This window comes from Myxocyprinus asiaticus, chromosome 31 (assembly GCF_019703515.2).
Source record: "Myxocyprinus asiaticus isolate MX2 ecotype Aquarium Trade chromosome 31, UBuf_Myxa_2, whole genome shotgun sequence".
Taxonomy (NCBI): Eukaryota; Metazoa; Chordata; class Actinopteri; order Cypriniformes; family Catostomidae; genus Myxocyprinus; species Myxocyprinus asiaticus.
In genome coordinates, this window is record NC_059374.1 from 35,198,818 (window position 1) to 35,214,869 (window position 16,052).

The 16,052-nt window shown below is 36.5% G+C and overlaps 1 protein-coding gene across 1 annotated transcript in view; it reads left to right on the forward strand.

Annotated features, from left to right (window-relative positions):
- Window positions 1–16,052, forward strand: part of LOC127422049 (multiple epidermal growth factor-like domains protein 6) — a 62,904-nt gene that overhangs the window by 18,159 nt on the left and 28,693 nt on the right. Inside the window, exons 6-16 of the mRNA XM_051665388.1 lie at window positions 4,108–4,230; window positions 8,106–8,231; window positions 8,341–8,463; window positions 10,345–10,467; window positions 11,479–11,616; window positions 11,787–11,909; window positions 12,442–12,564; window positions 13,578–13,805; window positions 13,886–14,017; window positions 14,796–14,924; window positions 15,280–15,408. Coding sequence (XP_051521348.1) covers window positions 4,108–4,230; window positions 8,106–8,231; window positions 8,341–8,463; window positions 10,345–10,467; window positions 11,479–11,616; window positions 11,787–11,909; window positions 12,442–12,564; window positions 13,578–13,805; window positions 13,886–14,017; window positions 14,796–14,924; window positions 15,280–15,408 — 1,497 coding nt within the window. The remainder of the gene's footprint in view (window positions 1–4,107; window positions 4,231–8,105; window positions 8,232–8,340; window positions 8,464–10,344; window positions 10,468–11,478; window positions 11,617–11,786; window positions 11,910–12,441; window positions 12,565–13,577; window positions 13,806–13,885; window positions 14,018–14,795; window positions 14,925–15,279; window positions 15,409–16,052) is intronic.

Sequence of the window (16,052 nt, forward strand, 5' to 3'; positions counted from 1 at the left end):
AAAACAATTAATCATACATTTTGTGATTCCAGAAATATCTAGAATTGTATATTCTTCATAAAAAGCAAACTGTTGAAGGCAGTTGTTACATTTTTAGCATTTTAATTAAATTGAATTATAATAATTATATACAAATTATAATAATCTACCTTAATTTAAAAAAATTAAAGAGATCTTGAAGCCCCCCTGGACGTGTGCTGAGGCATCCTAGTTGGTCCCAATTCCCTGGTTGAGAACCAATGGTCTATGAGACAACATCACTCTCCATTACTGGTGTTAGAAACAAGAATCAGAGCACCTCAACACTTGGAACACAAAACACCATGACAGTGACAATCAACAGATTATTTTTTTGATCATGAACAGCTAATTTTGAGTAGAAAATGAACTTAAGTCTGCACAAAACAATAAGTTACCAAATGTAACAACAAAATTAACAATAAAACGATGTTAATAAACTTGCAAACAGTGAAACAATGCAAGCTCATTAATTATTCAAGCCAAGTGCATGCTGGGAACCCCAGCCTCGAAAAGTTAAGTAAGATTTACTTATTTAATTTTTCCAGTGAAATATACTAAAATGAGCAAATAAATATGAAAAGGTTTTCTACTTTAGGATTAATACATGATGACACATTGTAAAAATGACAAACAATCATAAATAATATTTACTTATAAGCTACAGTATTCATTTTTACATGTTTGGATGTAGAATTGACTTCATATTTTCAAGTTCATGCTTAAACTAACTCATTCAATGTAGAAAGTACTTGATCTTTTCTGCTATATTTACTACACTACAACATCTGTTTATTTTTTATTTTTTATTGCATACTCACATTCATTTAGGTTTATCACATTTCTAAAATCATTTAACTTTATAATCAGAATGATTATAAACCCACTTAACCAAAATCCAATAAAACAGCTCAAAGAACTCATATCTAAAAACAAGTAGCAGTAAACTGTAAACTTAGAAGTGGAATATATTGTATCCCATCCATAAAAATAACCAGATCTTCCACTACTAGTAGTATGTAAAGCTCTTGTGAATGATATCCCCCTCCAGGTCTTGTCTTGTGCTGTGAATGTGATTGCAACATAGGCTTGTTTATGGCATTAGCTGGGCTAGTTTTCATGAAGAGATGAAAGTAGGATGGATTGGATGGGAAGCTGAAAGGCAGAAGGGCTTTTTGAATGTGCTGATTGAGACAGTTCTACATATGTCTCCAGCTCAGCTGTTAGTATGTAAATGTGAGAAAGATGATCTGCCCTGCTGTCTCAGGTCCATCTTGACTGAATGGATGCAGGTGAGAGAAACAGGTGTGGGCAGCGTAATGAGAGAGAGAGAGAGAGAGAGAGCGAGAGGAGAAGACAGAACATAGAGTTGCAGAAGTCTGTTTATTGTTACAGATGTGTCAAAATGGTTTGGAATTAGCATACAAAGTTTTTTGCACAAAACAAAACAAAGCAATAAGATTAACTTGGTGTTGTCAGTAAAGAATGATGGGCTCTAACGAGAGGGAAAGAGAGACATAGAGAAAGGGAGATGAGAGGGACTATACTGCTGTATAAAATGTTGCCATAATTTCACAAGAATCAATGGTAATTTTTACAATAAAATTCTGTGCTCAGAATACTTGGAAATCAATGCAAACTAGGCCATTTTCTCTCATAACACCACACATTTCTGTAAAAGATAATCTGATTTGACTGCATTGTGAGTTTCCCACTCTAAAAGGAATACCTATAAGCTCTTGCATTTAAATAATTGGATTATTTAGAAATAATAGAGGTATTAGTTCTCTTTTGTTTTTGATATTGTTTTATTGTCTGAATGAATGCTAATGGGTTTCTATTGGAACTTCCAGTATAATAATTTGGGTAACACTTTACAATAAGGTTCCATTTGTTAACATTAGTAAACAACATTAGTTAACATGAACTAACAATGAACACTTTTACAGCATTTATTGATCTTAGTTCATTTTAATTTAAAAATATACTAATACATTTTTTAAATCAAAAGTTGTGTTTGTTAACATTAGTTAATGCACTATGAACTAACATGAACTAACAATGAACAATGGCATTTTTATTAACTAACATTAACAAAAATGTATAAATGCTGTAAACAATATATTGTTAATTGTTTGTTCATGATACCCAAAGCATTAACTAATGCTAACGAATGGAGCCTTACTGTAAAGTGTTACCATAACGTGTAACCAGTTTGTAAGGAATCAAATAAGATCCAACTGGATAAACAGAAAATCTGCCAAAATAACTGAAAACGGGAATTTCATTTATCCAGTTTCATCAAATCTTATTTGATTATTATTGGTTTTTATTTGATCCCTTGATTGCTTCCAATTGATTATGAATTCTATTAGCATTCCTTTAGGATTTTTTTTTTTTCATTGTTTCATGGTGATTTGTCCCAGTGTTCCCAATATAGTTCTCATTTCATTAGAATTATGTGTAGAATTATTATGGTAAATTACTGTAAAAATATGGCATTTAGAAGCAAGTAATTTACAGTGACTTTTTTTCTGTCTTTCTTTTTTTCTTTTTTTTCTATTTTTTTTTTTTTACCATTTAAAGACTGTTTTTATATTCAGTTGAGGAGTCTCTTGTGATGTGAAATATAAATATCTTTTATTCATACTCTCTACTGTGGCTGCTCAAGGTTTAATTCATTGGGGTCAAATGGGTTAATTATTACTATTGAACCACATTCAGTAATGCTGTCATGGGACAGGCTGTATGTTAAAACACTTGACCTAGATAGTTTACTCTGCATACATGTTCTGTTGGTGTACATACATAAGAGTATGATAACACTCATGTATTATTGAGGAAATTGTAAATGATGTCTTATATAACTTTAATATTGTGTAATAGATGTATAATTGAACATCTCAGATCGTTCACGTCTGTATATCAAAGTTGTGTTGATTTTGGACACAAGCTGCATGTGCATGGACATTATATGCATACACACACATATACATTCAGGAAGCAGACCATGTGTAAATGTATTTTGCAGATTTTAAAGCCAAATTGTCCATGAATAAATGGTCATCTTACACCAGCTCTCTGAGCTATGTCTGTGTTCTAAAGATTCTAGAACATTCAGTTTCATTCAGAGCATTCTGGAATTTTGGCATTCTGTAATGGCCATTGTCACTAGAATGTTTAACCATTTGATATGTAGGTCACAAAGGTTCTGTTTTCCTCACAGAATCTTTAACAATCCAAAATCTTTGCTCAGAGTGAGTTCTGATTGCATTTACCTTGACAGCTCAGTTCTGTTCTAGACAGATTACATAGACAGAAATCACAATGAAACAGGGAAATGACTATGACGTCATGTTGTGTTTTAACAGATAAAGAATCTTACAGTATGATGTCATAAGCACATGCACAGGGCAAATATAACAGTGAATATTGATGAAGTGCTAAATGGGAATTATGTCACCAAAAAGGGATTTAACTGTATTCCATCAAAGTTTAATGAGAGAGATTGTTAACAACATACTCTCTTAGAATGTCTTTTTTTCTTTAGTCCCCCCCCTAAATCAAATGTCCACATACCACACTGTTTTTCCCCCTTCTAAAACATTAACTGAGGCCTCTTTTACATACATAATAAATAAATGAATAAAGAAGCTACTTAAAGCACAACATCTGTTAAAAAATTCAAAAAATGGATGGAGTAAAATATGGCTGGTCAACATTAATCTCCAGTATAAGCACATTCCTCACAGTGACAGCTTAACATTTACTATTTACGACAAGTCTAGTGCACTGAACACGATAAGCCTGATATACTGAAACATTCTTGCTGAACTTTATGCCTGCACTAACAAAAAAGTATCAAAACATATCTTGGCACTGCCATGTGTTTTTGAATATGTATAGTATTTGGATAAATACTATGGTATATGAATATGGTAAACATTCATTTCCATGGCATACATCAAAGTAACCCGATTGTACCATCTTTACCACTGCTCTGTGTGATCTAGGTCAAATCAAATTTAACAGCCATAAGTGAAGAACCTTGACTCATTTGCTGCTTGTGTGTATGTGTTCTCTGTACAGATATAGATGAGTGTAAGGAGCGGAATGGTGGTTGTCAGCAGACATGCGTTAACAAAATTGGTTCGTACCACTGTGAGTGTAGCGAGGGATTCCGAATACATGCTGATGCTCGCACATGCATAGGTAAGATCATTATTACACATACAGGTATGCATACAAACCACACATACAGTACTGTGCCAAAGCTTTAGGCTGTAGTACTGTAAACATAAAAAAAGCTTAATCAATATTTGCTGTGACCACCTTTGCCTTCAAAACAGCACCAATTCTACTAGGTAAACCTGGACACAGTTTTTCTTGGTTGTTGGCAGATAGGATGTTCCAAGCTTATTGGAGAATTTGCCACAGTTGTTCTATGTATTTAGGCTGTCTCTTCATGTAATCCCAGACTGAATCGATGTTCAGTGGGGGGCTCTGTGGGGGTCAAACCATCTGTTGCAGGGTTCCCTGTTCTTCTATTCTATTCTATATGCAAAAGGAATGTTTGGGAGTCTAAAATGTTTATTTCCTATTGACACTAAAGCTGAAGATATTAACAACCATCTTAAGAAAAAAATTTTTTTTTTAATTTTATTTATTTTATTTTTTTTTATGTCTTATGTACCAAGGATTTTGCACAGTACTGTATGTGTATCATGCAGAGGTTTTTCCAAGTGAGGTCTTGTTCTGGTCTGGACTGGTGTGAGCTACCACGCTGCAGGGGGCATCTGTGTATCTCCTCAAGTGTTGTATTTTGGGAACGAGAGCAACAGCAGGCTGCCTAACTATGTTGATTCTGCTGGTTCAGCTCTGGCTCTGCAGATCTCATCACCCTTAAACAGCCTTTATCCTGTTTACTGGAGTCTGGATGTGTCAACACTCTGTGACAGGCCTGGTGGTGTCATCACAGTGAGACCACAGCTCTGACCTGTCCCCAAAGACTGCTGTAAATCTCCCAACACAGACATGACATGGAAACATCATCAGCCAGAGAGAAACTTTCAAAATGTATCAATATTTCCAAAATACAAATTGGATTTGATTCAGAGATGTTTTCCCTTTACAACAAAACTTAGACTTCCTGTCCAAAAGGAAAATCTGAGTCTGTCATTACAAAGTTGTGTCCTCCAGCAACTACTTTCTGAAGTGGTGAGTCTTAGTGGTCAAAAATTAGGGTTGGTAATTCAATAGTTGCCAGTTTGAATCCCTCAAAGGTCAATAATTGAGCAACTACAATTTTGCCCTTTAATAAAGCACTTAATCCCAAATTAATCCAAGGCAATTGTCCCTGTAATTAGTTTATAGGGGAGATTGGGGGAAATTGTAACAAGGGGCATTTGTAACACAAAATTTCTTCAATAACAAATAACCCAGTGTGACAGCAGTTATCTCTAGTCTTTCTCACTATAAGCAGAGATTATTTAGCAGAGATGGGCCACTTCTATAAAAAGGAATGGGGGAAATTAGAACGCTCAACCAAGGAGCTTTGAGCGCTCAGCGGTCAACGGACGTAGAAAGGAAGTCCTGCCTTAAAAAAAGAACCAATCACCTTTTAGATACAGTCTTAACTTGTCAATCATCTTTAGAATGTGCATGCGTATTAGCTATACAAGCCCGGAAAATTGAGTTTTTTAGCATGATATGAGGTAAAATAATCACAATTTATGATTTCAGTATTGTCAGATTTTATTGTTGATTTGAAATATGTTCTTTGATCGTAATCTTGACTAACCGTTTTTGAGATTTTGGTCTTACTCCATTCAAGTTGATAGGAGCTGCACTGGCATGACTGGAAATAGCCTCTCAAGAGCGTTCCAAAGATGGCTGACAGTGGACTGACTTGCTAGAAAAACTTTGCAATAAGTCCATTAATGGTACAGTTACATTTAGCACATATAAACGTTTCTTATCCTCTTGAGACCCCACGTCCACATGCGTGGACATCACGTTTTGGCTTTGCTATATGCAATGCATATTTTCATTTAAACCAAATGAGTTCAGTAGAATCTAGGCTGTTATTAAAGTGTTAAACTTTTGATGCACTGAGCCATGTGACAAAACAACATGGCATTGATCTCAGCTGAGTTTGTCTTTGGGAGAAACTGCAACAAAACTACATCTGGTAAGAAACCTCATTAAGTTTTTATATTAAAACCTGTTTGATTCAAAAGACTCTCTAGATTCATCCGATATGACATTTTAAAAATTGCATCAGTTTATCGTGAAACGGCACGCTGTTAAACATAATGACCACATACATGGAATATAGGCTCATTTTGAGAAATTGAGACTCAGTGGAGAATCAATGGATGGATCTAAAAGCTGGGAAATGTTGCTTTCAGAGGGTGTATATGGAGTTCAGATGATAATAAGGTACATTTCAAACTGATGAGAACAGTGCAGACAGACAGCACACTGGAGGTTAAGTAATTCCCTAATTAGGAAGCAAGGAAGCAAGTAAGCAAGCATCCTATAACTTTCCTATGCAGCCAAGGGCATTCACCCCTAACATCCAGTCAAAAGCTCAGTTTCAGGCTGCAGATGATGTTTGGACCACTCAACATGTTTAGCAGTCATGGAACAATAGTAATCAGTACATAGATTCTGAATTTTTCATGCAAAATGTTATTTTACCATGGTTGGCAGTGACTGGATGATGCTGGCTATTACTTTGTATCAGAATTATTTATGCTAATTTCTGATGTAATGTCTGTAATAAAAAAATAAAAAAACATAAATAATTAACACTCCTGGAAACATAATAAACAATTTAATAAAAAAATAAAAATAAACAAAATCTGACTTTCTATAGCTTGGTATTATTCAAAATTTCACAACTTAGTCCCACTGTCCACATATGTTGACATACATTTTTAGGAAAACTATTTGGTCTAAAAAATTTTTTATTATTATTATTTATTATTATTATATATTTTTTTTTTTTTTTGCATGTTTCTTAGAGTCAGCTAGTCACAAATCGGAAAGGGGAATGGAAAATGCACACAGCAGTCATGCTCGTGTCTCAGGAGGTTAAACTAAAATGCTTTTTTACAACTGATTCTTTCCTAAACCCCACCTTATAAGTGTTACTGACCAATCCTACTTTAGCAACTGCTGTCATCCGCTATATTCATCTGATAAGCATTTTCTGTTTTCTAATGCGAGTCTATGGGAGTCATGTGTGTTTGAGTAGTTTTAAGTGGTATTTTGTAGAAATGATCCAAAAATATGAAAAAAAAACAAAAACAAACAAAAAAAAACATTGTTGCCAGCTCACTTATAATAGTTATTTGAGGTACCTTAAAGGGATACACACAGTGTTTTGTTTTTTTTCCCCCACTTTTTTAATCTTGAGAAAAGCATGCTATGGATTAAAATATGTTTCAGCCCTCATTCTAAAATGAACATGTAAAACATTAGTAAGAACACCTACATTTGCACCAAGGTAAATAAAAATTTAGAACTTAACGTTAACCCATTTATGTATTGATTCAGGTCATAATAGAGGCAGTATAAAAAGTTCAGTGTTTTAGAGACATTAAGACCAGTTTGTTCACTTATACTTACATTATCAGGCATGTTATCACTGTGAAATGTGGCTTTTCCCTTTTCAGGTGACTGTGATAATCATTTTCCCCCACTCTGATTCACAATCTCCACAGTTTTTAATCACATTACTGTGTATTTTAACAATTTCTTAACAAAAAACATGACATAAAAATGCTTTGCAATGTCACTCTTCATTCCAGCCCACATGAGAACAAAATCTATTCAGTTAATTTGCATTTATTGCCAAAAATCACACTGATCATGGCAATCATTCTTTCCTGTGAATAGTTCTGCAAAGCTTGTCAGAGTGAGCAATGGTTACCAAGGGGGCGGAGCTTAGCGAAGGGTCAATTGCCTCCAGTCTCTCCTACTATAAGTTGCTGTAGAGTAAGTTTACTAAAAAATGTCTGTTTAAATGTCTACTTTCTTTTGATAATCATTACTGTGTGTGTGTGTAAAACCCTCTCTAGCTGTGAACTCCTGCGCTGTAAAGAACGGAGGTTGTGAGCACAGGTGTGTTGACTTGGGGAACGAACAGTACAAGTGTGAATGTCGCCGTGAATACCAGCTCAAGAGAGATGGCAAACACTGCGAATGTGAGCTTACATACAAGCAAACAATCTCTTTGGCTTAGTTTTCTGTAGAAATGTTTTGATGGTTATCTGAACACTTCTCTCTTTGTTTGTATCTGTGTTATTCTCTCAGTAAAAGACCCCTGTAAAGAGCATAATGGAGGATGTTCTCATATCTGTAGCAGTGTGAATGGACTGGCTCAATGCAGCTGTAGATCAGGATACAGACTGGCTACTGACCGCAAGAGATGTGAAGGTTAGTACACACATATTTCATATGTGTTATTTCAATCATACTAAAGGAGTAGCTCACCCAAATATGTAAATTCTTTCATCATTTATTCACCCTCATGCCATCCCAGATGCGTATGACTTTCTTTCTTCTGCTGAACAAAAAGAAAGTTTTTTAATAGAGTATCTCACCTCTGCACTTCCATACAATGCAGGTCAACAGGGTCCAAAAATGTGAAGCTCCAAAAAGCACATAAAGGCAGCATAAAAGCAATCTATAACTAACTCCAGTGTTAAATCCATATATTCGGAAGCGATATGATAGGTGTGGTTGGGAAACAGATCAATATTTAATTCCTTTTTTTCTAAAAATCTACTTTCAAACAGCCCTCCTATGCACACACAAGAGTTCTTCTGTTTTTTGGCGATTCGCATTCTTTGTGCATATCACCACCTACTGGACTGTTGCGCAAAAATGATTTATTTATCCTTTATCCCTCCCTTTTTTTCTTTCTCCTCCCTGCCCAGAAGGTGGCGATATGCACGAAGAATGCAAATTGCTGAAAAACAGAAAAAGAACTCTCGTGAGTGTGCATAGGATGGCTGTTTGAAAGTGCATTTATAATAAAAAGGACTTAAATATTGATCTGATTCTCATCCACACCTATCATTTCAGTTCTGAAGATTGGAGTCGAATGGATTACTTATATGCTGCCTTTATGTGCTTTTTAGAGCTTCAGTGTTTTGGACCCTGTAGACCTGCATTGTATAGACATATTCTAAAAATCTTTGTGTTGAGTAGAAGAACACATCTGGGCTGGCATGAGGGTGAATATACGATGAGAGAATTTTCATTTACGGGTGAACTATTCCTTTAAATATCTTTCATGTTACATTTCACACACTACACTACACATCTAGACATTCTGGCAAAATATTACAGTTTGTGTAAACCCTCATTAAGAGATGAAATTGACTTTACTTTCATAATGTTTGGGCTCACAGAGACCCCAGTAAAGTAACATTTCATAATAATTATTAATATATTAAAGGATTAGCTCACCAAAAAAATGAAAATTCTGTCATCATTTACTCAACCTCATGTTGTTCCAACCCGGTATGACTTTCTTTCTTCCATAGAACACAATAGGAGATGTTAAGCAGTATTTAAGTCTATGTCGCCATTGGCTTTTATTGCATCGTTTTTCCATACAATGAAAGTGAATAGTGACTGAGGCTGTCATTCTGCCTCTTATCTCCCTTTGGTGTTTCACAAAAGAAAGAAAGAAATATGTGTTTGGAAAAAAAATGAGAGTAAATGATGACTGAATTTTTTTTTAGTGTGAACTATCTCTTTAAATATGTTTTTATTTTTTATCCATTAAAAGGACTTCAGGCTCCAATCAAAGCATAAGGGTTAACAAATATTCACATAAGCATTTAATGAAACATATAACAGTATAACAACACAAAATGTTTTTATTGTAAAGATATTTCCAATCTGCTTTGTGAAACTCCATGGGTCACAGTAGATCTCTCTTCAAATGTGCAGTAAAACCAAACCCTGCTCCCCCTTTGTCCACACACACACACACACACGCTCACAGTGAAACAAGCTCACTGTTAGTTACTATGTGTGCAGGAGAGTAAAAAGCCTCGAGTCATGGGGACACGTGTTTATCTGGACCTCATTTATGTCCAGACTTTATGAGGCAACCCCGGCTGACCCTTGAAGAGACTTTTCCTGCCGTGTACACACTCAAACACCCACACACACCCACACATAATCCTGGTATTCTAACTCCATACAATCTGTTTGTATATTGCATATTTTTGTATATTGATTATTTAAGTTTGACAATTAACTACTATAATCTTCTAATTCCTTGATTTTTTTCTCTCTCAGACATTGATGAGTGTGTGTCCGGTCAGGCTAAATGTGCTCACGGCTGTGTTAACATGCCGGGATTGTTTAGATGTGTGTGTAATCCCGGATTTGAGCTCGGTGCAGATGGGAAACAGTGCTACCGTGAGTACAAACACACAAACACTCCATCACACACTCTTTGTTAGTTGTATTTTGAAAAAAATTAAGTTACTATCAGAGGTTTAGAGTAATGTGAACTTTGTTTGAATTAAGGAGCATTCCGTTGGCCCGTTTGAACATTCTCTCAATATAAATCAGTGGGATAGTCTGTTGTACAAAAAACGGTTGCTTCAAACAGTTAGAAAAGATATAGCAATGCGAGTCAGAACAGTCTGAAGGTCTGTGCCAAGTTCGGTGGATGTAGCTTGAAAGGTCTAGTGGCTGTGGTTACAATTGATAATTTTGGTCTTGGTGAAGGGATTTTGGAAAAACCCTAAACACGGTCTTCAACAGCTTGTTGGCTTTAAGTGGAATTCTAAATAACTAATAATTATTAAGTTACCTTGGAAGTGGGGGCCTGGGTAGCTCAGTGGTAAAGACGCTGGCTACCAACCCTGGAGTTCGCTAGTTCGAATCGCTAGTACTGAGTGACTCCAGCCAGGTCTCTTAAGCAACCAAATTGGCCCGGTTGCTAGGGATGGTAGAGTCACATGGGGTAACCTCCTCGTGATCACTATAATGTGGTTCGTTCTCGGTGGGGCGCGTGGTGAGTTCAGCGTGGTTGCCGCGGTGGGTGGCGTGAAGCCTCCACACACGCTATGTCTCCGTGGCAATGCGCTCAACAAGCCACGTGATAAGATGCGCGGGTTGACGGTCTCAGGACCGGAGGCAACTGGGATTCATCCTCCACCACCCGGACTGAGGCGAATCACTACGCAACCACGAGGACTTAAAAGCACATTGGGAATTTGGCGTTCCAAATTGGGAGAGAAAAACAAAAAAAAAGTTACCTTGGAAGTTCCCTCAGCAAAAAACCCCAAATCTAACCAAAAAAACAAAATGTTTTATTAAAGTATTTGACATGCACCCAACAGTGATGTCTAACACTTTAGTGTGAATAAAAGAATGGTTTTGGTAAATATGGCCTTAAATATGGAGTCTTGTATCTTGCAGGTATAGAGATGGAGATTGTGAATGGCTGTGAGAAAAACAATGGCGGCTGCTCTCATCACTGTGAACACACCACCAGCAGCACCTTGTGCTCCTGTAACCAAGGTTACCAGCTCGCTGAGGACCTCAAGACGTGCATTGGTATGGGTTCCCGCTTGATGGTTGGCAGTCAGAACTCTCTCATAATCAAGATTATAATACAGAATGTAATAATCATTATTACTTTGATATATCTTTGTGTGTATTTATTGATAAAGTTGCATAGTGTATTGTGTGTTTTTACTCATGACTATGTTTTGTGTCCTCTACAGACACTGATGAGTGTGGCAGTGGGGAAGCATGCTGTAGTCACTACTGTGAGAATTATCCAGGTGGTTACGAGTGCAGCTGTAGACCCGGATACACACTCAGTCCTAGCGGCTGCACATGTGATGGTGTGTGTGTTTTAGCATTATGTCTTCATGTCTTCTGCAGACACACTTTCAACCTTCTATTAGCCAGATGTTGAGACCCAAGTGAATGCTTAACTAGATCTTAAACTTTATAGACTTTAACAGTATAGTCTTTTCATCAGTATCCTCCATGTTCTCCAAGTTTTTGGGGATAGTTCATTCAAAACAGGAAATTCTGTCATCATTCACTCACACTCATGTTGTGTTCAAACCTTGATGACTTTCTTTCTTCCGTGGAACAAATAAGCAGAAGGTTAGGGATTGACAGTCTCTATTCACTTTCATTGCATCTTTTTTCCCATACAATGGAACTGAATGGCGACTAAAACTGAGCATTCTACTTAACATCACAATCTGTGTTCCATGGAAGAAAGAAATTTATATGAGTTTGGAATAACATGATGGAATGTAAATGATGACAGAATTTTCTATCCCTTTAAGGTGACAATTATATTCTAATTCAGTATATGAGGTTTAATATATTATTTGTTTTTGCTGTAATCTCTCTCCTCAGACATTGATGAGTGTGTATCAGAGACATCAGGCTGTGCCCAGTACTGTGTGAACACTCTGGGCTCTTTTGAATGTTTTTGTCAGGTGGGCTTCAGACTGGACTATGACCAAAGATCATGCTTACGTGAGTATGAGAACCTGCCCATGACCCTAAATTAACATATTTAATTAACATCCTGTAACCACATTGTTGGACCTTTGCTTTATTTTAGTTGTCAAATTTAATTGGCTGTGTTTAGTGCTTACCTCATAGACAGGAAATAATGCAAGGACTTGTAACATCAAAATAAAGTTAAGATCAATATTAAACCATGTATATTAGGCATGTCATAAAATATAGATATATCAGTTATTGATCTGCACATTATTTTATCAATATATTTTTGTGGCATTGATGTTTTAACATTAGTCGACATTTAAATTAGAAGTCGAATTTGCACACTTTCCTATTCACTCAGTTGGGCTTGTTTAAAGTCTGACGTATTAGCATTGGGAGACCACAAGGGAGTGATATAACATTTAATGAAGCAAGTCGCAAGGCTCAGGTATCACAACACAGGACTGGTATTTTAGAGCTCCTTGCACAGGATGCATACACAGAGAAGTTACGAAGGTTTTTCTATTTCAAGAATAAACAAAGTGACGTTTATAAGTGTTCAGGTTAGTGTATGAAACTGGTTTAACTGTGCAAACTGAACGATTATTTTTTTTTTTAATGCAATTTCCCTGTATGTAGCTTTGAAGAGGTTTCATTCAAGCTGTCAAACCACAAAAGTCATTCTTGGAACTGAAAATACATTGTGTAGGCTCTATGAAAGATGCATATACACAATATATCATTCAGTGATGGCTAGAGTAAATAATAAATATATCGATAATCATCGGGAAAATCTGATGATGATCCGAAGCCTAGTGTACATAGTGTTTTTTAGTGAAAACATACATTGTTATTACATTGTTATTAAATTGTTTGTACACTGTAAGTACAATGTAACTACATATTTTGCTGTTCATTAACTTTTTTTGATTCCCAGAGGCCATGTTTCTGTAAAGGTGAAATGGTATATCTCTCTATTTCTCTCTGTGCCTCTAACCTTCTCTCTCTGACTTTCTGTTCTTTTCTTAATGTGTGTACAGCTCTGTATGAGAGGGATTTGGAGGAGGAGGGAGAAGAAGTTGTGAGGGGTGGTGACGATGAGCCAGAGGTGCTGCATTTGCCAGACTTATTGTTCCGTCGCCCCCCTCAGTTGCTACATTACACCGCCACTTTAAGCAGACCGTACGACGACGACTCACACACTTACTACTCAGGACACACACACACCCAAGAGCAGAGAGAGGAGCTGACCGTCATCAGCAAGATTAGTGAGAGAAACACACACATAAATATTCAGAGAAGAGGATACATTTCCTATATGCTGAATATGTCGATCTCTCTGTTTCAGTGTGTGCAGAGGGTTCGTTCGGTGATGACTGCAGTCTGAGCTGTGAGGACTGTGTTAATGGAGGGGTGTGTGCGATAGAGAAAGATCATTGTGAGTGTACACCTGGTTGGACTGGGGTCATCTGCAATGAGAGTGAGTGTTTTTATGCTGCTCTATCACCTCCGACCTGTGCTTATCTATTTTAACATTAGAAATGCTGCAGATTCTTCGTTTAAGCCTTTTCACACAAAGTCAGAATTTGTGGCGCAAACAAATAGCATGACAAGGTTTTAAAACAAAGTGTTGAAGAAATATATATATATATATATATATATATATATATATATATATATATATATATATATATATATTTACATTTTGTACTTTCAATAAAAAATTTTTTTTATCAACTTTAGGGTCACTAAACTCTATATTCTTTTTGCTCATACAAAGTAGCTAAAGGCTTCCAAGAGCTAATTCAGTACTTAATGGGATACAGGTGCTAAATATCCCAGTTCTTCCTGTTCTTCTAGCTGCTGTACAGCCCTCTGATGGTCCCAGCTCTACTTATAGAAAAATCCTATTATGCCCTTGAGCCCAGCAGCTCTATCCACTCTAAACAAAGTACTTCCTGTAAAAGCACCAACTCAACTAATTTATGACATAAATCGACAGCAGATTGGAAAGCTGCAGCCCAACACCTTAACACCATCATTGTGAATACACATGAGCGTGATTTGAATTTTCCAGCCCGTCTCTTTCGGCATCATTTAATCCACCCCAAAGTCAACAGAAACTTCAGTGGCCACCACATATATCTCGCTCCCTGGTTCCTCTGAGAACCCTAAAAAGAATATTTATGGTATGGTTGTGCATTCTCTCTCTCTCTCTCTCTCTCTCTCTCTCTCTCTCTCTTTCTCTTTCTCTTTAGCATGTGCTGAGGGGACATATGGCATACAGTGTAATAGTCTGTGTGTATGTCAAAATGGGGGCCGCTGTGACTCAGTGACCGGGAAGTGTGTGTGTCCTCCAGGGGTCCACGGTCTGCACTGTGAAAACGGTATGGCACAAATGTTTTTTTTCCCCCCCTCATTGACTCTTTAAAATACGGTGATAACTTCCTCTTTCCATTTTCATGCCCCTTGATATCTCAACTTTTCTTTCTACTTATGAAATCCATCTAGATGGATGAATAAGTGGAAGGGTGGATGGATGGATGGATGGATGGATAGATAGTTGTTTAGGTAGTGCTTGAAAAAGAACTTGTGCAATAATACTACAAGTGCCTCTTTGAAATTCCCCTCAGATTTAACCTGGTTAGGTAAGTCTTCCCGAGAACATGGGATGTAATATCACATGTGGAATTCGATAGGAACTCTCTAGAACTCTTTTGATGTGTTGTGTGATGTTACCAGGTTGTCCTCAGGGTTTCTATGGAAGGTTCTGTCGGAGGAGGTGTAACTGCCCCAATAACGGACACTGTCACCGTCTGTATGGGGGGTGTCTGTGTGCCCCTGGCCTCTATGGCAGATTCTGTCATCTACGTAAGTGTTTTTTGCACACTTCAAAGGAATATTCCGGGTTCAATACAAGTTAAGCTCAATCGACAGCATTTGTGGCATAATGATGATTATCACCAAAAATAATTTTCTTTTAAAAAAGCAAAAATCGAAGTTACAGTGAGGCACTTACAATGGAAGTGAATGGAGCCAATTTTATGCCAAGTTTAAAATGTAATAAAAGCACTTACCTGTACATCTTCTGTTATAACTCATGTATTATTTGAGCTGTAAAGTTGTTTAAATCATCATTTGTACAGTCAGTTTAGGGTATTAGGGTTTGTTGACATTACATTATCATGGCAACGAAGTTATAAAATGGACTGTAACTTTACACAAAAAAGGTTAAATAGTGATTTTATTACAGCAAAATCATGTTTTGTGGCTATACTTTTGAAACAGTTAATTTTTTAATGCTTACGGATTGGCCTTATTGAAGTACCTCACTGGAACCCATTAAAAGATTCAGAAGAATTTTTTTTTTTTTTAAAGAAAAGAAGGGGCAAGTCAAAATAAATGTTTGTGGTAATCAACATTATGTCACAAATTCTGTCAGTTGAGCTTAACTTGTATTGAACCCGGAATATTCCTTTAACGTTAAGCAAAAACCTGTCTGTGTCACAAAACCT